This window comes from Hirundo rustica, chromosome 3, assembly GCF_015227805.2.
Source record: "Hirundo rustica isolate bHirRus1 chromosome 3, bHirRus1.pri.v3, whole genome shotgun sequence".
NCBI classification, from domain to species: Eukaryota; Metazoa; Chordata; class Aves; order Passeriformes; family Hirundinidae; genus Hirundo; species Hirundo rustica.
Window position 1 is genome coordinate 1,612,492 of NC_053452.1, and position 23,820 is coordinate 1,636,311.

General features: G+C 50.6%; 2 protein-coding genes across 6 annotated transcripts in view; both read left to right on the forward strand.

Moving 5' to 3' along the window:
- The first annotated feature begins 1,803 nt into the window (after nucleotides 1–1,803).
- On the forward strand, nucleotides 1,804–13,696 carry LOC120751247 (uncharacterized). Its single transcript, XM_040060783.2, has 10 exons — nucleotides 1,804–2,134; nucleotides 2,543–2,582; nucleotides 3,587–5,749; nucleotides 6,537–7,610; nucleotides 8,415–8,471; nucleotides 9,403–9,503; nucleotides 9,805–9,869; nucleotides 10,439–10,590; nucleotides 10,685–10,837; nucleotides 12,497–13,696. The coding sequence occupies exons 1-10, from the start codon at nucleotides 2,003–2,005 to the stop codon at nucleotides 12,802–12,804; spliced, it is 4,245 nt and encodes a 1,414-aa protein (XP_039916717.1). The 5' UTR covers nucleotides 1,804–2,002; the 3' UTR covers nucleotides 12,805–13,696.
- Nucleotides 13,697–16,885: 3,189 nt separating this feature from the next.
- Nucleotides 16,886–23,820, forward strand: part of LOC120751116 (uncharacterized) — a 54,169-nt gene continuing 47,234 nt past the window's right edge. For all 5 annotated transcript variants that reach the window (XR_005700276.2, XR_005700277.2, XM_058420077.1 and 2 more), the window contains exons 1-4: nucleotides 16,886–17,321; nucleotides 18,629–18,706; nucleotides 19,511–19,640; nucleotides 20,892–20,985. Coding sequence is in view for 3 of the 5 variants with exons in the window: in XM_058420077.1 (XP_058276060.1) it covers nucleotides 19,577–19,640; nucleotides 20,892–20,985 (158 nt within the window). In the remaining 2 variants the exon portion in view is untranslated. The remainder of the gene's footprint in view (nucleotides 17,322–18,628; nucleotides 18,707–19,510; nucleotides 19,641–20,891; nucleotides 20,986–23,820) is intronic.

A 23,820-nucleotide genomic window follows, 5' to 3' on the forward strand; every position in this document is an offset into this window, starting at 1 on the left:
GAATATCCTGAGTTGGAAGGGAGTGACATGGATCATCAAAGTCCATCTCCTGGCCCTGCACAGAGCAGCCCAAAGAATTCCACCAAATGCCTCTGAGCGTTGTCCAAACACTTCTTGAACTCCATCAGCTTGGTGCTGTGACCACATCCCTGGAGAGCCTGCTCCAGCACCCAGCCACCCTCTGGGTGAGGAACCTTTTCCTCATATCCAACCTGAACCTCCCCTGATGCAGCTGCAGAGCCGTGCCCTCAGGTGCTGTCACTGTCACCAGAGAGAAGAGAGCAGTGCCTGCCCCTCTGCTTTCCCTCTCAGGGAGCTGTCCTGCAGTGAGGTCTGTCCTCAGTCTCCTCCAGGCTGAACAGACCAAGAGCCCTCTCCTTTGCTGAGGTCTCTCTGCAGTCCCCAGCTCCTCCCAGTTGTGCACTGTGTGTGAAGTTGCTCAGGGTCCCTCCCAGCCCTGCATCCAAGTCCTTTATGGAGATGTTGAAGAGCACAGGGCTGAGGATGGAGCCCTGCAGAGCCCCAGCAGTGACAGGACCCCGGTCTGATGTCACCCTGTTCATGTAATCCTTTGTGCCCCAGCCCTGAGCTCACCCATCACAGGATGGGTTTATCCAGCTGGGGGTTGGACATTTTGTCCAGCAGGATCCCATGAGAGACAGTGTCAAAAGCTTTACTGAAATCCAAAAGCGTAACATCAACTGGCTCCCCTTGGTCAGCAGGGTGGAAATCAGGATTGATAAGCAGGATATGGCTCGACATGGCAGTGTTTGGTTAATGGTAGGACTCCATCCTCTCAGAGCGATTTTCCAAGATTCTCTCTTTCTGTGGTAAGTGGGGAAGGGGTTTTGCAGGTCTGTCCACCCCTGGACAGCAGGAGGGGGCTTGGGGTCCCTTTGAACATGTGGAGTTATGGAGGAAGAGGTTTGTCCTGCTGCAAGAGTTACAGGCTCTCACTGGCCTTTTGGTCATTGGGACTGCAATGGGGTGGATGGAAAAGCTTAAAAAATGGGAGCTGGGATGCTGTTGCTTGCTGCAACACCACTGAAAACCCAGGCAACTGGGACAGTCCGATGCCCTGCTCGATTTGACCCCCAAAAATCCCGTGGGGGTGTTTGTCCCCGAACACTCATCATCCTGTCAGGCTGCAATGAGCTGGAAGGAAAAAAAAAAGAAAGGAATTATTTTATTTTGCTAAATAATGATTGACATTTTAAAAGCAATATTGTCAAAGCTGCATGTCAAGCAGCCTAATTGCCTAATCTGTGTGGCTCCTAATGACAAGTCAGACTGTTACAGCTGAAAGAATTTTAAGCATCTAATAATTTATACATCATCACCTGGGCTATTTGCTCTCCACACTTCGGTAAATGTAGATGAGGAGAGGAGCTGATTGTGTTTCAAGGCAATTTCACCTGTTTCACTCAGCCCTGTCTCAGGATGGTGCAGCCTTGGGGGAAATCACAGCCTTCAGCAGAAGCTGGTTAAAATCCGATGAAAACACTCACTTTTACATTAGGACACTTTTCCCACTCTGGTAGTTGAATATTTATTTTTCTTTTTTAAGATAACAAGCAACTTGGGCTCTGCTTCTGTGTCACATTGGGGCATCAGCACCACTTGAATTTCAGATCAGAATATTGTGTTATAAATGGAAAAATGCCTTTTTATCCTAACACCCAGCACAGAAACAACACTAGGGCACCAAACTGAAAGGGCAGGTCTGTCCCTAACAAGTTATAGCTGGCCTCATTTCATTGATTAGCTAATTGCTGTTAGCTAATTGCCGTCAATGGTGAAGCAGGGCCCTATATGAGTGAATGGGCTGCTAGGTCAGCCCCTTTGCTACAAGGATGTGTTTTGGAGAAGGGCTGGGAAAGGTGGTGAATTTACATTTGCTCTGCCTGAGGGTTTATTTTGGGGAGAGGCAAGGAGTTTTTGGTTTTGTTTGGGTTTTTTTTTTTTGTCTTATTTAATGTTGTGCCTCTGGTAAACCTTTGCCATGAAGCCTTTACCCTCCCCATTGACTCTGGCCCTGCTCCTGATGCCTTGGGTGCTGGGGCCAGCTCCTGCCGGGCAGGGCCCTGGGGTGCTGCTGAGGCCCTGCTGTGATGCTGCTGGTGCTGCTCCAGGGGTGAGTGAAGGGAAGCAGAAACTCAGTTCTCTGTAGGAAGCTCCTCTCTTGGGTGTACTGTCCTGCTTGCTTACAAATCCTTCTCTCTCCTGCACAGCCCTGAGGGATTAAAGCCTGGGCTGGGCTTTGCTTGCTGTGCTTTGGGGCTGGTTTTTGTATTGGTTGTGGTCCAAGAGCACAAACCAGGCAGTGCTTCTGGATGTAGGGAGGGGAGAAGATTTATAATCACATGGAACAAATGGCAGGACCTTGGGACTTGGTCCGGGGGCAGGCAAAACCCCAGTTCACCAGGCTGGGTTTGGCTCTCCCTTCCCATTAGGCTGGTGTTGGCATTTCTCTGAGCAGTGTTATAAACACTGGGAATTGGTATTTGGGCCTGCAATCGGATGATTTTCTTTTTTTATATAGGCAAGGGGATCCTCTCAAGAGTATTGGAAGGTTAAAGCAGGTAAGAATTAGTTCTCAGATCAGCCTCCTTTTTTTCCCTCCCCCAGAATCTGTTAGGTACTTCAAGCCACCAGTTAATGTGGAAAATCAGGAGTGACAGCCTGGCTGTGGGGTGGTGTGGAGACAGAGTGAGATGTGGTTGATCAGTACTGAGTGCTGGGGTAAGGAAAAATCAGTGCTGGTGTGGGAGATAACCTGTGCCACTGTCCTGTGGCTGCCAAATCCCTGCCACAGAGCAGGTCCTGCAGGCAGCAGCAAAGCACTGCAGCAATTAAAACAAGTGGCAGAAGTTCAGCCCAAACTTTTAAGTGTGCTCCTGTAGGGTAAACCTATCGTGAGCTTGCCACTCTTCTGGCTTTGAGAGTGTGGTTTTGGAAAACACTGCTTTTCCCTGCCTAGGGAAAGCTGCTTTCCACTTTGAGGGCTGCGGGGAAATATTAATGCTGGGGCTCTAATGGCTTCAGGAGGAGAAAACTGAGATTGAAAATGCCTTCGTGAGAGCTTTGTCTCCCAGCTCTGCAGGTGTATAAACATCAAACCAGGCCCACAGGCTGAACCCAAAGGTGGCAGTGCACTCTTTGCTTTTGGAACTCACCCAGGTGGGTGAGGCTTTAGCCTTGATCCCTAAATAGCCTGACCCTGCAGAGGAGAAACTGCCTCCCTGGACAAGGGGCACCCTCTGTGTGGCTGTCCTGGGATCTCTGTGCTCCTGCATGGCCATGGAGGGGCTCAAAGCATCAGTGTGCCCTGCTCTGGGGCTGGAACAGTGGGGGCACAGCTTGGATCTCTGTGCAGCAGGAAATGGTGGTGGCCAGGGCTTCTCCAGCTTTCCAAGGGATTGCTCCCATGTTTTCCCACTGATGGGTTTCTGTGTTGATCAGCAAACGGGAGCAGGAGGTACCAAAATGGGGAGAAGAGAGATCCTGAAGATAATTTCTGGAAATCAAGATGGTAGCTATTTCTTTGGAAGTGGAAAACACTTGGTTGTTGCTTCTTGTCTTCCAGAGGCAGAATCTCCTTGGTTATTGGCCTATGTGCCTATAAGAAGCTGCCACAGGGTGCTGAAGGACAAATATGGGGAGTTTTCTCCTCCAGCATTCCGTGCTGATTTCCCTGTAAGCTTTTGGTGCAACTGGACAATCTGGGCAGGCTCCAGGAAGCACATCCTAATTTATATCCAGGGATTTATGGCTAAGGAGGCTTGCAACAGAAATGAGGATAAAATCCTGTTTGAAGGGGTCTCCTCCCTGGTGGAAAGCAGTGTTGTTTATGCCTGCTGGAAAAAGGAGCTTCATGTTTTTGCCACCTTTGCTCAGGCTGTCCACGTCATGCTGCTCAAGAGGTACTTGCCAAACCAGAGGGATGCACGATTTAAAGGGAAGTACTACATCTTCCAAGAGCAGCAAGGTGAATCTTCCTCCAAAGATGATGCAGTTTCTGGAATTTCTGCTTCAAAGCTGCCAAAGAAAGGTGGCGTTTTTCAGTCTGGCTGGGTTGGAAACCTTAGAGATGCACCGGGCTTTGCAAACACACGTGGCAGCACCAGCACGATGCAGGGAAGAGGGATCCCTCTGGATACCACAGCTGTGGGAAGCCCTACAGAGCTTATCCTGTGTGAACCCTCAAGGACACAGGCTCTGGCAACAAAAGCTCCTTGTGGGCTGGGCTCTGAGCTGCTGAGGGCTCGGGAAGCTCAAGGCATGGGAACACCTGAGGGAATAATCCCCACTGCAGCACAGGACATCTGGGGGCACAGTCCCTCCGTGAGTGAGGACAGCGCTGGGAGCTTGGGTCCTGTGCACAGCGTGCTTTTGGAAACTCCTTTGCTTGGTGCCTTGCAGGGAGCAGGACCTTTTTGGCAGCCAGCAGATGTGAGCCTGGAGAGCAGCCAGACTGTCCTGAACCCTACCCTGAGGCCAAAAGGTCTGGGCCAGCTGCAGTTGACCATTAAACCAACAGGCACGGGTGGTCTGGACTGGGCCGTGCACTCTGAGCCTCTGTCCCCTGGCACAGGACAAAGCCAGGAAGGCACAGGTGCCACCAGGGACAGCCAGCTCAGCACAGCCAGCCTGGATGAGGATGGGAGCCGTGCCCAGCTGAGTGTCCCAGCTGATGGCCTGGCCAAGGGCCTGATGCCCAGCCTGAGGAGCCACAATGTCGAGGTCACCAGGAGCCACTTGCAGCTGCTACCTGAGAGAAGCCAAAGCAGTTTGGGGCATTTGTCCATGCCCAGACCTGAGCCAGGCACAGCTGGCCTCCAGCATACCAAGCTGGTGGATATTTTCCCTTTGGGAAGTTTTAGGGGAGCTGTCAGGAAGAGAGCAAGGCTGCATCCCACTGCACCAGAGCTGGCTGTACCTGCTTTGGCAACAGGGCTGGAGCATCCTCTCACACCTGTGCCTGCCCTGGGAACAGAAACCATCCCTGTGCTGGTGACCTCCTCCACAGCACCTGTCCCTGCAGACTTTGGCTCTCTGGATTTAATCCCTGAAGAACCTCTTCCTCCACAAGTGGAGCCTGTGTCCATGGTGGCCTCTCTACCAGCTGCTCTGGAGAGGGACCCTGTCAGTCTCAGGCAAAAGGACATGTCCCCAGCCAGGCCAGGAGGACGGGAGATGGGCTCTCCTTCACCACCTTGCCATCCCTCAGTAGCCTCTGAACTGGGCACAGAAGGATCCTCCAGATGCCTTGGCCCTAGGAAGCAGAAGTTGGTGCTGGGACAGGCAGGTGGCCAGGGAGGCAAACCCACAGCCTCTGTGGGTTTGATGGCCAGGAGTGCCTCCTCAGTCTTTGGCACTGTCCCAGAGCCTGGTGTGAGGCTTACTCAGCCTGAGGGCCGTGTCAGTGGTGGCTCTGGGGTGACACCAGCTTCCCTGTCTGACACCACAGAGGAGCACAAGGTGCCTGTGCAGCACCAGGACAGCGCCGCTGGTGACAAACCAGCTTCTGGCTCCAACCTCAGGGGATTTAAGGGGCAGGGAACCACAGAAGCTGTGCGGGTGGGTGCAGGACAGAGGATAAGTGCCTCCTTCAGCACCACTCCTGCACACCCTGATCGGCCTGCAGCTCCGTGGGGAGAAACACCGACGAGAGACCAAAAGCCTTGGGAGCCCTCTGGTGCACCCAGGAACACCCAGATGGCAGAAGGACAGCAAGGGAAACATGCTGGTAGGTGTCCCAGCACTTTGTGTCTCGGCTTAAATCATCTTTAGAAGGTGAAAGTTCTTGGTGGGGGCAAGGATGAGGCTGTGCCTTTTACCTGCTCTCTCCACCTGGCATCATAACCTGCTCTCTGGGGAGAGCTGTGCTGGGGTAACCCTGTCTGGACACCAGGTGCCCTCCAAAGCTGCTCCTCAGTGGACAGGGGAGAGAAAATGTGATTAAAGGCTCGTGAGGTGAGATAAGGACAGGGAGAGATCACTGACCGTCTACCATTATGGGCAAAACAGACTTGACTTGGGGAAATCAGTTTAATTTCTTACCAATCAAATCAGGGTAGGATAATGAGAAATCAACCTGAACCTTAAAAACATCCTCCCCCCATCCTTCTCTTCTTCCCAGGCTCAACTCCACTCCTGGTTTCTCTACCTCTTCCCTGCCTCTGGAGGGGCAGGGGAATGGGGCCTGCAGTCAGTGTCTCTGCCACTCCTTCCTTCTCAGGGGAGGACTCCTCACTGGCCTGGCCAGTGCTGGGTCCGTCTTGGAGCTGGCTGGCATGGGCTCTGCTTCATGCAGCCCCTCACAGAGGCTTAGCTCCAGCTGGTGTGGCTCCAGGGGCTGAAACCACAAAAACCTTGTAGCAGGAGAGGGTCTGAAATGCCGCCTCTCCCCCGGCAGTTTGCAGCGCTCCTAAAAGTCTGGTGTATACTGTGATCTGAAATGTAACATGTGATACAATGTGTGCATATAATAACTTTTGATTACATGTTTCTTTTGGGTGTTCCTGACGTGCCAGAGCTGGGCCCTCCCTGGGTAACCGAGTACTTTCCCATCAGGAGCTGCCACCTCATCTTCAGGGGTGGCTCTGGCGTGTTTTACCTCCCGCTGCATGCTGACATCAAGCCCAACATCTGGTGCAACTGGACCATCTGGGCAGGCCCCCAGAAGCACATTGTCATCTATGTCCAAGGGTTCCAGGGCAGCGATGGCTGTGCCAACAACCAGGACAAGATCATCTTCCAGGGGGTCTCGTCGAGCGTGGAAACCAAAGTGGCGTTCGCCTGCCACAACCGAGGCACTCTGATCTTCGCTGCACGAGCCACTGAGGTGCAGGTGTTGTTTCTGTCAGGGAGGGGTTCCAGAAGCCACGAATACAGGAATTTTAAAGGACAGTATCATGTATTCAGAGACCCTGAATCTGTGGGCTCTTTGAGTGATACCATAGCAGCTCTTCCTCAGGAGACCTCAAAAAAGGAGAGCTGGAGGACAGTGGTGACCAAAGGTTTCTTGTCCGTGCTGACAGCTCCTCCAGGCCCACCAGCTGCCTCTGCTGGGGGCAGGCTCCAGCCTGACATTGTGATCCCAGAAGAAGTGGCCCAACATCCTCCTGACCTCATGGAAGACGGTCAGTCTGCTGCTAATGTGAGCGAGCGTGGTCAGGATGAAACCAGGCCGGACAGGAACCTTAAAGACAGTGGCAGCACGGGCAGAGAAACCGAAGATGACGTGTTGGTGGAGCCAGCCCCAGCTGGGCAAGACCCTGGGGGTAAAGCTGAGCCACCTGCCTTGGAGATGACCAAGGGGGACACCGAGGCAAGGACTGCTCTTGTCACCATGGTGCCATGTCACCCAGCTGGTTCCCCTTGCTCAGAGACGGCCAGCAGCAGTGCAGGTGTCTCTGACACATCGCCCACCCTGGGTCAGGCCAGTGACAGCCCCTCAGAAGTGGCAGCTGCTGCACATCACACACAGACACCAGTGCTGGCAGAGCCACCACCAAACACCAGCACAAAAGCACCTCTCCACCCCTCTCCCGGTGTGACTGCTGCTGATGTGGATTCCCTGGGAGGAAGGAATGAAGACCTCTTTGGTAAGGTGATTTTTTGGTTATTACCGGCTGAACTGAGGCTTGACAGTGTGCAATATCCACCTGCAGTGATGCAGCACTCTCTTAAGAGGTTTTGTTTGTAGACATGGCTGTTATCTTATCTGGCTGGGCCTTGTGGTACCACTCTTGACTTCTGTATCCAAGGAGGGAGGGACTTGAGAAGATTTGAGTGTTTTGAGCTATCCAAGGAGGAGCCAACCTCTCAGCTGTGACTCCACCCCCAAAGCAGATTGGGAGCGCTCATCTTGGTTTGAAACAGCCCTGTCTTGCATTGGTTCCTCTGTAGCCTGTCACAGTGCTCCCAGGCACGGTCACTGAGTTTGAGCTCCAGAGGCTGCGGAAAGGTTGAAACAATCCTTTGTCTCCTAAGAAAGTTTAGGAGTTGATGGTAGATCACTTACACAGGCAATATTTAGCTACTGGTGTGTTTTAACTTCTGCTTGGAAGCAGAAGATGTTTTCAGTTGGTGTTTCCTCGCCTCCAAACTGCTGTTGCCCTTCCATTGTAGATTTTATTCAGATTTTTTGCATTTGCTGCTTTGCTTCGCTGGGATCCAAGGCAGCTCTGGTGACTTCACAGGGATAACATTTCATCTGCTTCCAGAAATTAAAATGAGGTTTATTGGGGTGATTTCTCTCTAAAGAGCACTTTCCACTGTAGAGAAGAGGTTGTCTTCACGAGCCTGATATTTAATTTCAGTATGAAGAATAGAGGGTAATATACTTTCCCTACCCCGTTACTGGCACGTCAGTGACAGCAGCCTGATGCTTTCCCTTGTTTTGGCAGGTCTGATGTCATCTGTGGAGAATGACACGGGACTGCAATCCCAGCACCATCCTGGAGGTGAGCCATGCAGAGTTAAGCTTGTCTTAAAACACTGCCCTGAGCTCGGGGAGCTGCCTGGGGCTGTGCTGGACATCACCTGCTCATTACATTTAGAAAGCAGTGGGAGTTGTTTCTGGGTAGTAACCACTCAGAAGGTTTAATTCTTAAGATGTTATTTTTAAGATATCGCTGTAATCCCACAGCTGTGCTTTGGCCACTTCCTATCTCCCCTGGAGAAACTTGAGATCAGGTGCTAACCCTGACATAAATGCTGGCTTGTTTGAGTCTGAGCATTGCTTATTGGCTACTTAAATAAGGTTTTTCTGAGATGAATGAGGGTGGATGAACCTCAGTTCTTCCAGTGGATGTCCCGTGACTGCCAGGATCAGAAATGTGCAGAAATCCTGTTCTCAGACCAGGGAGAGAAGGAAAACCCTCTTATGGGAGAGCAGCTACACAGTATAAATGCAGGGCTTGCACAGCCCAGCAAGCCACAGAAACAGCTTGCACAAAGGAGTCAATACAGAAGGAGCCGGAGCTCAGAACAGGGGAAATATTGATGAACAAAGAGGTTTTAAACAGCCAGCTGGCAAACCAGTGCCAATGTGTGTTCCAAGAGAAATTGGCTTTTAGACTCCATCAAGAACTGTGACAACCCCTTTGGGAAACAGAAGAGCTAAAAGCATGCGAGTGTGATTGGATATGTTGCTCTGTGTCAGCTTTTCAGGGAAAGATCAATTCAAGTATTCCTCAACAAGCATTAGCTAAGGTTTGTCAGTTCACCTGTTACTCAACAACTCGTCCTACCTGATGTGTAGCCCCTGGAAATACTCCTGTGGTACTGACCTGCACAAACTTTTCTAGTGTTGCTGTTGAAGGACCAACTCATTTAGGGAGTCTGTTTGTATTATGTGCATTTGAACGTGCCAGGATCTTGTGTCTTCTGCAGATCTGCTGTTTGAAGTCACTGCTGAAATCAAACCCAAGGACTGGATTCCTCACGGTGGAAGTGAGTCCCTAAAGAGTCTCCTTGAATCTCTGAAGAATCACGTAAGTGTGGGCATGGGGAGGTGGAGAAAAACAGGTGGGATGTCCCAAATCTTCACGTAGAAGAGATCATACTGTGCTTTTGTTTTTGGGGGAGATGACTTGGAGCTGAGCAGATGAGAACAATGGTATTCTTCTAAAGAAAGGGCTCAGAGCAGTGGGCTGTGGGACATCTTCTGCATCCCAGGTGGTTTGTGAAGGGGGAGAGCAAGAGGAGGTGCTACAGTGAGAAAAGAAGCTGTTTGCTCTCATACTCCTGCTTGTCGAACGTCAAATCAGTGCTGGTCACTCTGTTCCTTTGCAGGTCCAGAAGAACCTGAACCTTTCTGCCAATAGAGTCAGTGAAATAAAATTAAAGGATGTCAAAAGGTAGGGTTAATGCTGTGCTGCTGGCTCGGCAGGTGACTGCTATAACCTGTAATATTTCTTGGAGTAGCAGTGTCTTCTCTTCTCATTCTCCTTCCCCAGGAAGAGACATGTGTTTGTTCCTCTTCCTTGATCTCAAACTTGTCCTGCAAGTAGAAAAAAAAATTCTTTCCTAGAGAAAAGCTGGTGAAAAATAATGTTTAGTATTATCTGGGGCCTATACAGGTCTAAAATGGATTTAAACTCTGGAGGAAAAGGAGGATAATCTCATCTGCCACAGTGCCTGCTGGAGAAAGCTGGGAGCTGTCAGCAGAGGCTGATCTGAGACCACAGATTGCTACTGCAATTCACTTCACACAAATATCAGCCTAGCTCCAGATGAGGAGCCATTCCTGGGCTTTCCCTTTTCCCATGGTCCAGGTGCAAAGCTGCCTCTTGGCACAGATAATCTTTGCAAGAGCCTGCAGCACCACGACCCCACGCCAAGGGCAGAAGGCGTACATGGGCTGTCAGAGCTGGGCCTGCAGTGCTGTTTTCCTCCTGCCTCACCCTGGGCTCTCCCCTGCCCACAGGACGAGTGATGCCAACCTGCTGCTCACCTTCTGGCTGCACCTGGAGCCCGAGGAGAGGAACGTGTCTCTGCTCCTGCGCTCCCAGCTGCAGGAGCTGCACGGCGCCTCGGTGGGCGCGGAGCAACTGCAGCTTATTTCACTCTTCGTTGAAGGTGGGTGCTTCACTTTTTTTTTTTTTTTTTTAACCGGGATAAACCCCTTTATGCCAAGCCTGACTTGACTTGGGGCATGGATTCCCCATTACAGACGTGAACGAGTGCCAGGCTGGCGTTGGCCTCTGTGGGGAGGAGGCAGACTGCTTCAACGGCGTGGGCACCTACCTGTGCCGCTGCAAGAGGGGCTACGAGGACCGCTCTGCCACCAGGTCCGGCACGCTCTGCATCCGCGCTCCCCGGGCAGGTAGGGGATGGAGCCGCAGCCCGGCTCCCTCTCGCGGTCCGGCGCTTTCCCGGTGTGAGTGCGGCGCAGTCACGGTGCGGCGCTGCCGGTGCACTGAGCGCACAGGGGCCGGGGGCTCTCTCCTAGCCTGGGGCCCCGCACCTCTGCTGCTGCGTGCTTGTGTGCCATGTGGTGGCTTTAGGTGTCCCTGCCAGGCGTGGCGAGGTTGTGTAATGCCTCTGCAAGGCAGTTCCCAGCTGGGAATACAGCCTCTCCAAGGCTTAGCCTCCCTTCCCCCAGTCTGCCGCTTTCTCCGCATCAGGGTTACACACGTGAGTCCTTAATTACAAGCAAAGTGTGGTCAGGAGGGATTTATGAGCTACCTGGGCTGTAACTGATGTGGTCAGCAAACCCGGTGGCTGCTGGGAGGTGCCCTGTGTTCTCCTGTCACTCTGTGCATCTTGGCGAGAAGGACAGTGATGTTCCTGGTGCTTACCCCAGCTGAGCAGGTGGCGTGTGGTGCTTTACTATAATCAGAGGTGGCTGATCCAATCCTGCAGAGTAAAGGGGCCTCACAGGCTGGAAAACAGCAATGTTCTGCAATATGTGCTCCAAACACTGTGGCTGCTTTACCAAAACTGCTTCAGCGTCCCTGCAGTGGCTTAAACCTTAATGTGAGCTCATGGCCAAATATAATTCCTCACCCATCCTACAAGTTAATTAATAACTTGAGCAGTCTAGGCCTGTACAGATGAGGTGGTTATTGTTATATTCTGATACAGGTAATTCTATAAATCCATCTTTATCTGTTGGGCTATGGGGAGGGTCCCTCCAGGCCTGGATGGGAACAGCAGCAGATCTTTTAGTCTCTGTGTAACTGCACGTGGGTTTGGCAATGGCTTTGCTCTCTCGGGGTTCTTCTGGGGGTAGCATCATCCTTGTGCTGCTCTTGGTCTAAATATTTCCCTGGGATGGAGGTTTGGGAGACATGCTCTGGCCTGGAGGCAGGCGTGAGGGTTTCTGGAGGGTGGAAGGGGCTGTGGCTTTTTGATCTTCTGTTAGAGCCAGGATTAAATGGGAGATGCAGTTTTCATGTTCATACTCAGATGCTTATTAATTCTTATCTATGTTACGGTCTTGCAAGTTGTGAGCTCTAGCTAACAAGGTAGAAAATGGCTCTGTCTCTATCTCTTTCCAAGGTATTTTAAGCACAAATTGTCCAGTTATGAAAGGACATGTAGACTATTTTTACTTTTAACCCAATAACCAACCACCTCTGTCCTGCAATGTGGATTTTTCTATCCAATTACAAAATCCCACCCAGACCCATGAAGAAGAAAGTGAAAAAGGAGGACTTAGTCCTAAATCCTCCATCTTGCTTAATATCTATTACTATTTTCTGAGCCCTTATACTCTGTTTCCCACCCTGTGCTATCACACACTTCTATCCAAACTCCACACCCACAATACCGGTGCTGTCACTCCATTTTGGAGCCTTTTCCACGGGCTCAGGTCCAATGCAGTGTTTGCTTGGGGGTCAGTGCCTGTGAGCACAGAAAGCCTGGAACTCTCAGTGCCCAGGGTTCCAACAAGGGGTGATGCTGAACGTCCCGGAGGAGCTGCGGGGAGCTTTGCCAGCACAGCGGCCACTGGGCTGAGGCCGTGGCCTTTCTCTTGCAGGGATCAGCACCTTCCTCCGCCACGCTGACATGCTGGTGGGGGCAGCCCTCGTGGCCGGCCTGGTGATGCTGGTGGCCTTCGGTGCCCTCTGTGTCACGGCCGTGTGTGGACGGAGCGCAGGGCCCGAGGAGCCGGCGGTGAGGGCCGAGGAGGAGCCGGCCATGGAGCTGCACCGCCTGGAGGAGTGCCTGCAACTCGACCCCTTCCAGCTGAAACTGCGGGCCAGGACCCCCGAGTGGCTCTGGAGTGTCCGTGCCCACCCCGGCCGGGCGGGATCGGCATTCCCAGAGCGGCCTCCCCGGCTCTGAGGGGTGCCAGGCTCTGGAGTGTCCGTGCCCACCCCGGCCGGGCGGGATCGGCATTCCCAGAGCGGCCTCCCCGGCTCTGAGGGGTGCCAGGCTCTGGAGTGTCCGCGCCCACCCCGGCCGGGCGGGATCGGCATTCCCAGAGCGGCCTCCCCGGCTCTGAGGGGTGCCAGGCTCTGGAGTGTCCGTGCCCACCCCGGCCGGGCGGGATCGGCATTCCCAGAGCGGCCTCCCCGGCTCTGAGGGGTGCCAGGCTCTGGAGTGTCCGTGCCCACCCCGGCCGGGCGGGATCGGCATTCCCAGAGCGGCCTCCCCGGCTCTGAGGGGTGCCAGGCTCTGGAGTGTCCGTGCCCACCCCGGCCGGGCGGGATCGGCATTCCCAGAGCGGCCTCCCCGGCTCTGAGGGGTGCCAGGCTCTGGAGTGTCCGTGCCCACCCCGGCCGGGCGGGATCGGCATTCCCAGAGCGGCCTCCCCGGCTCTGAGGGGTGCCAGGCTCTGGAGTGTCCGTGCCCACCCCGGCCGGGCGGGATCGGCATTCCCAGAGCGGCCTCCCCGGCTCTGAGGGGCCCTCAGGCTTCAGTGACCTGTGCTCCCATATTTTCCAGGGTTTCCGACACAGCCGCTGGCTGTGCCAACCCTTCCCCTGTGTTTTATGGACCACAACACTGTTCCTCATGTTGCAATTTAATTTTTTTAATGTTTGATCAGCTTGGGAAACAAAAAATGTTTGCTCCGCGCCACTGTAAATCTGCTGATTTACCCTGCTCGAGATCTGAACAGGAAAATTACCACCACCCCCTCCCCCCCCCCCTTTTTTTTTTTTTCTTTTTAAAAGAAAGAAAGGAAATAAGATGTTTTGGTGCCTTTAATATGAAATTAAAAATTATTCTGCATCCTGCTCAGTGCTGCCTGCTTTCTCCTGCCCCCAAGGCAGAGCTCTGTGGTGAGACCTGGATCCTCCTGCCATGCCCTGAGGATCTGTGAGGTATTTCTACCAGCCTGGCTGAGAAAGATCTTCAGAATCCAACTTAAAATTTTAGTGAGAAACCTGATCATGTTATGGCAGGTGGGCCCCCACTCACTGAATGACGGGGACAGCATTTTTGGTGCTTGCATGGATGCTGGCTGCAAAAAGCCCCACCGCCACCCCGGACGGAAAGCACAGCTGCCTTCCCAGCTTGTCCTGCAGCTGGAGCCTGGTAACTTCTGTGTTTTTCTTTTTGAGGGGGGTTTCCATCGGAGCTCCCCCTCGCTCGGGAAGAGTGCTGCAGATGCCCCACTGGAGGGAGCTGTCTGCCACCAAAATCCCGGGAAGGGCGCTGGCTGCAGCTGCCTGCGAGATGCTCCCCGAGGTGGGGCTGGGGGTCCCTGGCCACCGCAGGTCCCGTCAGTGCCGCTCGGGGTGGTCTCCCGGCGCTTGTCGGGCAGCTTTGGGCAGGATGTGCTGCGGAGGTGGGGGCTGGAGGGAGCGCATTTTGCACGTGGGTATGCCCAGCTCAGGGTTTGCTCTGCAGGGTCAGCTTAGAAGGGGCTGGAAATGGCCCTGCTGTGTTTTGCTGCAGGTGAGGATACTGGTGAAGAAGTCAAAAGGAGACCTGGGGTCTTCTCTTTTTTTTTTTTTTTTTTTTTTTTTTTTTTTTTTTTTTTTTTTTTTTAAAAAAAAAAAAAAAAAAAGGGGGCAGTTCCTTTATCTTAGCTGTTGAACTGGTGAAGGAGCAACATTTGCAGTGCAGGGGGGGATTTGCCAAGGGAGTGACTGGCGAGATTCAGCACAGATTGGGGCGCTATAAATGCCAGTGTTGTGAGAACCAGGTGTGTGCACTGAGGTGATAAAAGAACAAACATCCTCCGTGCTGGGCTGGCAGCTGCCGTGCCCCTCTGGCAAGGAGTGGCTGTGCTGCTCTCCTGTAACAGCTCATCCAAATTAGCTGGTGCTGAAGGGGCTCTCCTGCCTGCAGAGACAGGTGAGGCAGAACTGACACCTCCCTGCATACACTCCCCCAAGAGCAGCTCACTTCAGCACCGTTTAGTGCCATCCACCTTTGGGTGCCGAAATGGAAAAATGGCTCTCTCGAAGGCATTGTGATCGTTGTTTCCTCTGACACACGTGGAGCGATCACCCCTTACCAACCGTTTTCTATGCATGGCTTTCAAAGTATTTTGTAAATAGCAGGGAATTAAATGCAAACATCTCCCTAGGAGGCAGGTAAGTGGGTGTAATTTTCCATTGTAAAGAGAAGGAAACCATTAATGTGTTTGCACAGAGCGTGCTCGTTTCCTCGCTGAGATCAAAGAAAAGCAGTAGGGGCTAAAATAATACTGTCATTATCTTGGCCTAGGATTTGGTCAGTCACCATCGCCCCTTTTCCCTTCTTGGATCCACAAAAGGGGCTTGGGGGCTCTTTGGGTTGCTAACTCTTCTCTCTCCCCCTCAGGTAAGGTTTGGATCCCAAAGCCAAGCACAACGGATAAGCAGATGGATGCTTCTGCTTTCTTTCCAGCTTTTCCAGGAGCAAGGTGAGCCTCATGCTGTGCTCCTCTGTTGGAAGCCAGCTCCTTTAATACAGCTGTAGTCTGCTCTGTAACCCAAGCACGAGGATCATCCTTGGATGATCCTCCCATTGGATCACCTTTCCCTGCAGCTTTTCATCCAGACAGAATGTCCTGCTGACACTCCTGCTCGTGCACAGGGGACAGAGGAAAGCCTAGAGCGACGTGCCTGGGCAGGGCTTTCTGCAGCCAAACCCACGGAGGCAGCAAGGTCCATCTGGGCTCTGGGTGCGTGCAGGAGGTGGAGATGGCCCCTCTTTATCTGCTGTGGAATGGCAGCACCTGCCCCTCATGGCCGTGGCTGGGAGAGATCTCACACTTTTATTGGAAGAACCCAAGGTACATGTGTGATCTGTGTGTGAAACAGCAGGACAGAGCCAGAGACCAAGCCCATTGTGAGCAGTAGTTAGAAGGGCTTTTCCCTGCTATAAAAATCCACCATTTCAGTCCCAAATAGCGTTACTTTTTATTTTCCACTGTGTCTGAAGAAACTGGTTTGCCTTGTGAGCTCCAGGTTGGCTTTAGCAGCAGCCCATCCCTCCTTTCCTGCTCTCCCAGTTGAATTGAGAGGGGCTGATGTCCCCGAATCCCAGGACGGGTCAGGAAGGAAGGGACCGCGATGGCGTCATCTGGTCCGAGCTCCCTGCTGAGGCGGGGTCATGGCAGAGCTCATGGCACAGGATTTCATCCAGGTGGTTCTTGACTCTATCCCCTGTGAGGGAGCCTCCACAGCCTCTCTGAGCATTCCCGGTGCTCGGCACTGCTCAGGGAAGAAGTTTTTTCCTCACGTTCATGTGGAACTTCCTGAGCCTCAGCTCCCGCTCGTTGCCTCTGGTGCCGTCGCCCGGCACCGCCGACGGAGCCTGGTCCATGCTGTGACCCCTCCCTGCAGACACTGCCGGACATTGCTGAGGTTCCCTCTCGGGGTCTCTTCTCCAGGACGAACGGGCCCAGCTCCCTCAGCCTTTCCCCGGAGCTGAGGTGCTCCGGTCCCTCCACCGTCGTCGGTCACCCTGCGCTGGAGCCGCTCCAGGAGCTCCCTGTCTCTCTTGTCCTGAGGACCCCAGAACTGGACACAGCACTCCAGACTGGCCTCAGCAGGGCTGGGCAGAGGGGCAGGATCACCTCCCTGACCTGCTGGCAGCGCAGTTCCTGATGCAGCCCAGGACCCCTTTGTCCTTGTTGTCCCCAGCACCCCCAGGTCCTTCTCTGCAGAGCTGCTGCCCAGCAGGGCACCCTCAGCCTGTGCTGGTGCCTGGGGTTGTTCCTCCTCTCTCATGTGCTGTGGAATGAATTAATAGACGATAGAACAAGATAAATCTGCTGGATGTGTAAATCTGAATTTGGTCAATCCAGAGATTGACTGGAAGCTCTGATGTTTCTGACATCCAAAATGAATTTGTCACCTCGCTGTGCAGTGCTCTGCTTGCTCACAGCCCTTGGCCACATGAAATGACACACTTTGATTTATGGGCCACCACAAATGATTTTTTCTTTTCAGCAGGAACTGTTCTCTCATGCATTATTGCTATGTGACTGAGGTATGTGCAGAGGTTTCAGAGGGCCCAGGATTTACCTGGAGATTGGGACGTGCCCTAGGGACTGCAGATGAAGAACAGTATTTGTATATCAGCTGATTTTTTTTTTTTTTTTAAGGCATTTATTAAGCCTGGTTGAACACATTCTCCCCAGCTCCTCTAAGTTAACCTGACTGTTTTCTCCCCTGGATTTTGAAACAGGGAGGGCAAACCTCAACTGGCCCCAGAGCACTGGACACAAACCATCAAGCTAGGGCAGAAGATATGAAGGCAATTCCTTGCGAGAGACCCCTTGTTCTCTTTGCACTCACTTCATCAGAAGAGCCAAAAAAATGGGAGACATCTCATCCAACCTGTGGTGGCCGTGGCTGGTACCTTAACCTGAGTAGTGAAAGTGTGTGGGAGAATTGCTGTGAAGGGAGAGGCTGGACGTGAGTTTGGTTCTCTTTCCTACGAGAAGAGGGCTGGGAAAGGGATGTGGGTTCTCACAGCGCACTGGGACACCGCTGCTGTGTCTTTGCTGCCCGTAGCTCTCTGCCAGTGGGTAGAAGCTGGGGTATTGCTGAGGTCACTGGGGCTCAGATGTCCTTTTGTGAAGTGGTGGATTCAGGAGGACACCCCAGCTGAGTGCTGGCACAGGCTACTGGAGTGAAAATGCGTGAGTGTGGCTTTATGCTGTGGTTTGAATCACGTTAATATACAGCTTTAATCTGTAATATAACCACAACCCAGGGACAATCACCCCTGGAGAAAGTGGGTTCTGCCACATCAGCTCAAGTGCAGAAAGTTTTAGCTGCGTTTTGTCGACTGGCTGAGTTGACACTCCCTCAAGTGAGTGACTGTGATTAAGTGGAGATATATCTGCGACAGCTCCCAATTAATGAGGCAGAGCAGAGAAATGAGGCTTAGAGATGGCATTTTTCTTCTAGCCTGGTCTAAAAGCCTGTTCTCCATCCCAGAGGATGCAGCTGCAGCTCCCTGACTACCCTGTGGATATCACCTGAGGGTTTGATTTCTCTGCTGGAGCTGCTGCCACGCTCACAGTGCTCACCTGCAGATGCAAGCAGGGGCTCTGCAGAGAGATGGAGGTTTTTGGGGGGTGAGGCATGCTCTCTAAATAGTCATATTTCCTGGAAGGAGGCAGCACAGACTGTGAATTGGGTCTGTTCCCAGAGCATCTTAACTCACAAGCGATTAGCTGTTAATTATTATGCAATAAATTACTTGATAAATGAGTATTCTTCACAGCACCTATTGTGCCACATGACATCAGCTAAACTGTGTGAAATACATGTAATTACTGTCACAGAGATGTAATTATGGCTCTCCCCCGTTCACAAATTCTTGCGTGTCCATCAGCCATGGCATGGGCACTTGGACCAGGGCGATGTGCAGACAGTGCCACCGTGCACCACCAGAGGTGTTTTCTCCACTTCCAAGCTTTCAGTTTTCCAGTGAATGTCAGGATTCAATACACAGGAGGCAAAAAAATTCTGTCCTCAGTTGTGCGTTAACTGTGCCTCAGTCTTAGTGTCAGGCTTAAAAGCACCCTGAAGGTACTGTTAAGCTCTCGTAGTTAGCCTTAAAAAAGAACATTAAAAAAAATTCCTATGGCGCACACTGATTGCAACCCGGTTTTGTTTATAAGTGTTTTTGCTTTATAAGGCTTCAGCAGTTATAACCCCAAGGAAGGGTGCATTCTCCTGCTGGAGTACTTCAGTCCAAAATGTTTTTGCAGTGACCTAACTTTGTTTGTGGCCCTGAAGAGGGAGAGAGGTGGAGTCTCACAACTGAGATCATCAAAATGCTTGTGCTGGTATGTGCATTTTAGATCTGCCCTTGAAATTATTCAACTCAGCCGTGCCTTAGTTTGTTTTGGGTATTTGAACTTTAATTTTTCCCCCTGGTTCTTGTTGGTGTGACTTGTGCCAGTCGGCTGTGGGGGTCTGTAATTGTGGATTTGGGTGCTTTCAGCTGCCTTTTGGGAAATGCAGGGGTCTGGCTTTGCTCAGAGGTGGAAGGAGAAATAGCGATGGAGAAAAAATATCTGCACGTGACTGAATAAGTGCAACAGTATGAACTTAATCAGCCAAAATGGCTCTCCTAAGGGTGGGCTGCACATGTGAAAGATACATCGCAGTAACGGTGTGCTAGATTATGCCAACAAATGTGGGATAGCAGGAAGCTATCAAGGATTATAAGCACTAGATATTACAATGGGGATTTCTCACATTGCTAACAGGGGGAAAAGCTGCCCCGCCCCTCTGCTGCCTGAAAACACCACAAAAGATATTTCCAATTGGTTTTTTTCCCCCCTAAAAGGATCCATGCTGCTGTCAGCAAAGCCGGTGCCTCCATTTTTCTCAGTTTGCAGCTCGCACCGCTGCAGCAGCAGACAAACCAAAGTGCCAGCGCTCCCTGAACACAGCCCCAAAAAGCACCGTTCTCGTGTCTGATCCATCAAAGCCTCGCAGAAGGGAGGGCAGGGACGAGCTTCGGAGTGTTAATGATGTACAGCAAATGGGCGGTAAATAACAGGGCTGTCACTGCAGGGCTGCTGGAGCACCGAGCCAGCAGCTTGTGCCTGTTCTGCATACAAACAGCGCCGGGATTTCTGCAGGGCTGCGTCACACGTGCCTGGGAAAGCGCCTGATTCCCAGAAAGTGTGGGATGATCGGTCTTCTGGATGTCCTTGAAAGCACCGCACAACTCCTCTGAACATCCTGACCGCCCCACCGAGCTGAAGAAGAGTAAGAAGTTATTATTTTGCTTTTACGAGCCCAAAGGGTTTGTTCAGCGGGGCAATGGGCAAAGCTGTTGCCTGGACAGAGGCGGGGGTCAGTCCCTTTTCCCAGGTAACAAGCGCTAGGACAAGAGGAAACAGCCTCGAGTGGCGCCAGAGGAGGTCCAGATTGGATTTTGGGGCGGATCTCCTCACTGAAAAGGTGGTCAGGCAGTGGAACAGGATGCCCAGGACAGTGGTGGTGTCATTGTCCCTGGGAGCGTTCAAAACCCCTGCAGCTGTGGTGCCTAGGGACACGGGGTAGTGATGGGGCTGGCAGGGCTGGGTTCTCAGCTGGACTCCATCAGCTCTGAGGCCTTTTCCAGTCTTTTCCAGGGATTCTATCACTCTCTAATTGAAAGTTGTACTGGGAGATGCAAACACAGCCCAGTGGGTCCCACCCTACTCACACCTCTTGGGTTGCTCTGTTGCAGGTGATGTCTAGAAACAAATTACTCTTTCAGCGCATCCTAAACAAACCCTCAGAGAATTTTCCTTGGTTAGGTTTTTATTCTTATTATCCAATCTCCGTTATCACTGTAATATTTCATGCTTCTGCATACTGAAGAACAAAGCAACCCACGGCTTTTCTTCATTTCAGTCTTTTGTGTCCAAAGGGCCGTCCTTAACTCAATAACTGAGTTTTTATTGTGTCACATTTCGCTCTCCCTGACTGCAGCCAGCCTGGCTAATCCTTTTGCTGCTGCCTTATCAGTATTTCCTTAAAAAAAGACATTGTCCTTTTATCATCACCTTGACACCCACTCCTGAGTGCCTGGCGGGGTTTAAAAATCTTATTTTTTTTTTTTTTAAGTGCAGTTTTACTTAGGAAAAAGGAGCAGCTTGAAAATATTTCCCCACCCCATGTTTTTATACATGCTTTGCTAACCTTGATAAATAATTTGAAAATTAAAAAAAAAAAAAGTGAGGTTTATGATGTTCCACCACGATTTTCAAAATGAAGATGTTCAAAGACTTGCTGTTCACCTACTCCCAGCTGCTTTAAAAAAGGAAGATTTGTTGCATTTGTGGTTGTGGTGAGAATTTGCTTTCGAATTGAGGTGTTTTAAAAACAAACAACAAAAAACAAATACAGAGCCCTTTAGCTATATATTTTAATCGTTGACTATTACATTTAAGTATATAAATGCAGAAGATACTCAAGTGTTTTGCTCTTGCAAGCTTTAATTTTGTGACATATTTTGTACTTCCTGTGCAGAAGGCCGCACGGCCAAAAGCCAGACAAAGAGAGGAGAGATGTCCATGCTGAAACCCTTTCTGGAATGGAAACAGGAGCTCAAACACATGGACAGGTAGGAATCCCTCTGGGCTGAGAGGCTCTGTGTTCAAAGCTCCAGCAGTACAAGTGGTTATCAGAGTATCTCTGATATTCTTCTCACCTTCATGAGTTCAGCTGCTTGTTTTCAACACTTTGAGAGTGTGGTAACTAAAGGGTGCTCAGGCATTCATTTTTTTTTTTCCCCCCCTGATTATTTTACTTGGGAACAGCACGGGGCCTTACCAGTGTGAATACAGAAGGGTCTTTTCTGTCCCTTAAAGAACAACAGTGCCTTATTTCACAGACTGCAGGAACTCCTGCCCTAATACTGGATGTTCAAGGCAGCTCTCAAGGAAGTCATGAATGCTTCCCAAATTCACCAGGGAAGCCACAAGCCTTGGCACGGCTGTTCTTGCAGCTACCTGCCAGACTTGCTCATTTCTGTCTACAGTTTCTCTGTTGTGCTCATGTCTCTTGGCCAGTAAATGCTTCCCAGGGACTTTATTACTTTCAAACCTTGAGCCATCTGAAGAAGTGCCTTTTTTTTTTTCCCATAAGAAACTGCAAAAGTTGCATGTATTTAATCAATGTGGAACTGTGTGCCGTAGGCTGCTGCTTAGCCGGGGGAGTAACATTCCTGCTGAATCCCCAAAGATTCCAAGCTAGTAAATTTTCACATTTTCTTCTAATAAATTCTCTCTTTCGTGTACCCGGGGCAACTTTGGTGGCACTAATCATCAACATACACATTTTTCTCTCAGTGTTACAGTTCTTGAACCTATTTATTCCATTATAGTTTAAATTCTTCTTGCTTTTATCAGCTGACCCTTACATACAGCTTTGCCTGCCTCCTATAGCAAACCTCTAATATCCTTGTTTTATTTGAAGCACTGAACAAAGTCCTTTTTAATTGTTGCTATCCGACCCTTGTCCCGGAGAAACAAAATTTGTTTTTCGAAATGATTGATCTCTGCAGCCTTTCCCAGCTATCGAGCATCTTATCAGACTATGTAACTATGCCTATTCTACCTGCTTCATCAACTGCTTTAAAGATTCACACTAAGTCCAGTTTAAAAGAGACAAAGGCGAGAGTGAACGGCATGATCTCATCCCTCTGGGTGCAATTCTTTCAGTAATTGTAAAGCGTGAGCTGTTGATATGGAAAGGTTAATGCCGTACCTTCTTTTTCATCAGTTGTCTGTTTTCCATCAAATCTGTGTCTTATCTCGTGTCTGCTTCGTCAGATCTGCTTAAGTAAGGTACACACTTGAAGCCTCTTCTAAATTTAATTTCTCCTTCTTGGAAGTCCTGTGACTATTAGAAAAAGAGAAATCCTTTTATGAAGTCAATTTTAGACAAGGGACACAGGCCAAGTTGAGGTATTAAACCATTTGCCAACTACGCCCTTGATCACAAAATACTCTTCTCATCTTCAAATTGATCAGTAACCTAAAATAGAGCATTTTAAGATAATGTGCCCATTCCTAATTTCTTTTATTCAGTTAAAGGAAATACATTGGTACAAATTTCCCCTAAAATTGGCTGTTGGCCTTTCCTGACAGTAAACTTCATGAAATAAAAGAACTGATTTCTGTTCCTAGGCTTTAGCCACTCAAAGATCTTGATTGTGAAGGGAGAGCTGCTGGTAGCAATCTAGAGCATCAAAAAAAGAAAACTTTTTGGGGTGTTTTTGGCACAAACTGCGGTGTGGCAGAAAGCCACTGTTGTACAGCTTGTGTTCAGACCTGTCTGGATGCTGCTCAGTGATTTCCCACGTGTTTCCAGTGGTTTTGGGTTCCTTCCTTTCATTTTGGTTTCCATCTATTCTCTAGAGGAGAGGGAAACCACCAACCCCCCTCGCTGCCTGTTGGGGGCTTTCTCCAACATTGAGGTGGTTTCAGGGTCCTTTGCTCCCCTGCGCAGCTCCGAGCCGAGCCGAAGGAAGAGACGGAGTTCTCAGGTTTAGATTTTTCAGTGTTGCATACTTCTTTTATTGTTTCTTATCTTACAATTTTCTCGGAGTCCGACAAGATGTTCGCAGCTGCATGGATTCCTCACGTCTCCCCCCGAGCTGGGCTGTCCTTATCTTTTATACTAATTACTACGTATTTCTTGTTTACTATTTCTTACCAATGTCTATCACTATTACTAAAAAGGTCATCTTTGCTCTGACCCAATCCTCACTAACTACTTTGTGCCACGTCAATGCAGCAATGGAGTAGGAGAAGGAGAAGAAGAAGGAGACAGCGCCCCAGATTCTCCATCTTGTCCCCATTCACTTCAATGCTAGGAACCTAAAATTACTATTTTCTCACCCTGTGATAAGCTAAACTACTACTTTTTCACATTCTTGTGGCCTGTAAACCTTCTCTTAGTGTAGGAAGTTTTTCCCATGGACTGAGATCAAAACCAGAGTCTCTCTGAGCTCTGGGCTGGGGTCCCAGACCCCCCTGCCCAGGTCCCTGACCCTCCAGGGCAACCAAAGGAATGCCCTGGACTCCAACAGCTGTCCAAATGCTTGCTCTGCTTAATCTTAAATTCTTGTGTTCTACTTGTGTATTTTTTCTTTTTCTTGCTTGCTTGATGTCTCAGCAGTTCTTGAGAAATTTGGAAACCGAAGGGAAGCTTCATTGTGAAATTAAAACCGATAATTATGAAATTAAAAACAGAAATTAAAAAGCAGATCTGTTAGGAAGCCTGAGCAGAGTGTAGGTAGAGATCTTGTGTTTAACAAATATGCTCCTGAAGATTTACCTCACAGGCTGGTTTCTACCTTTAGCATTTCCAGACAACTCTACTTCTAATGGAGTTTTTCTTAATTCTATTTCCCTCTTCTCCTTCCCATCCCCAAAGATCCGTGTCCTCGTGT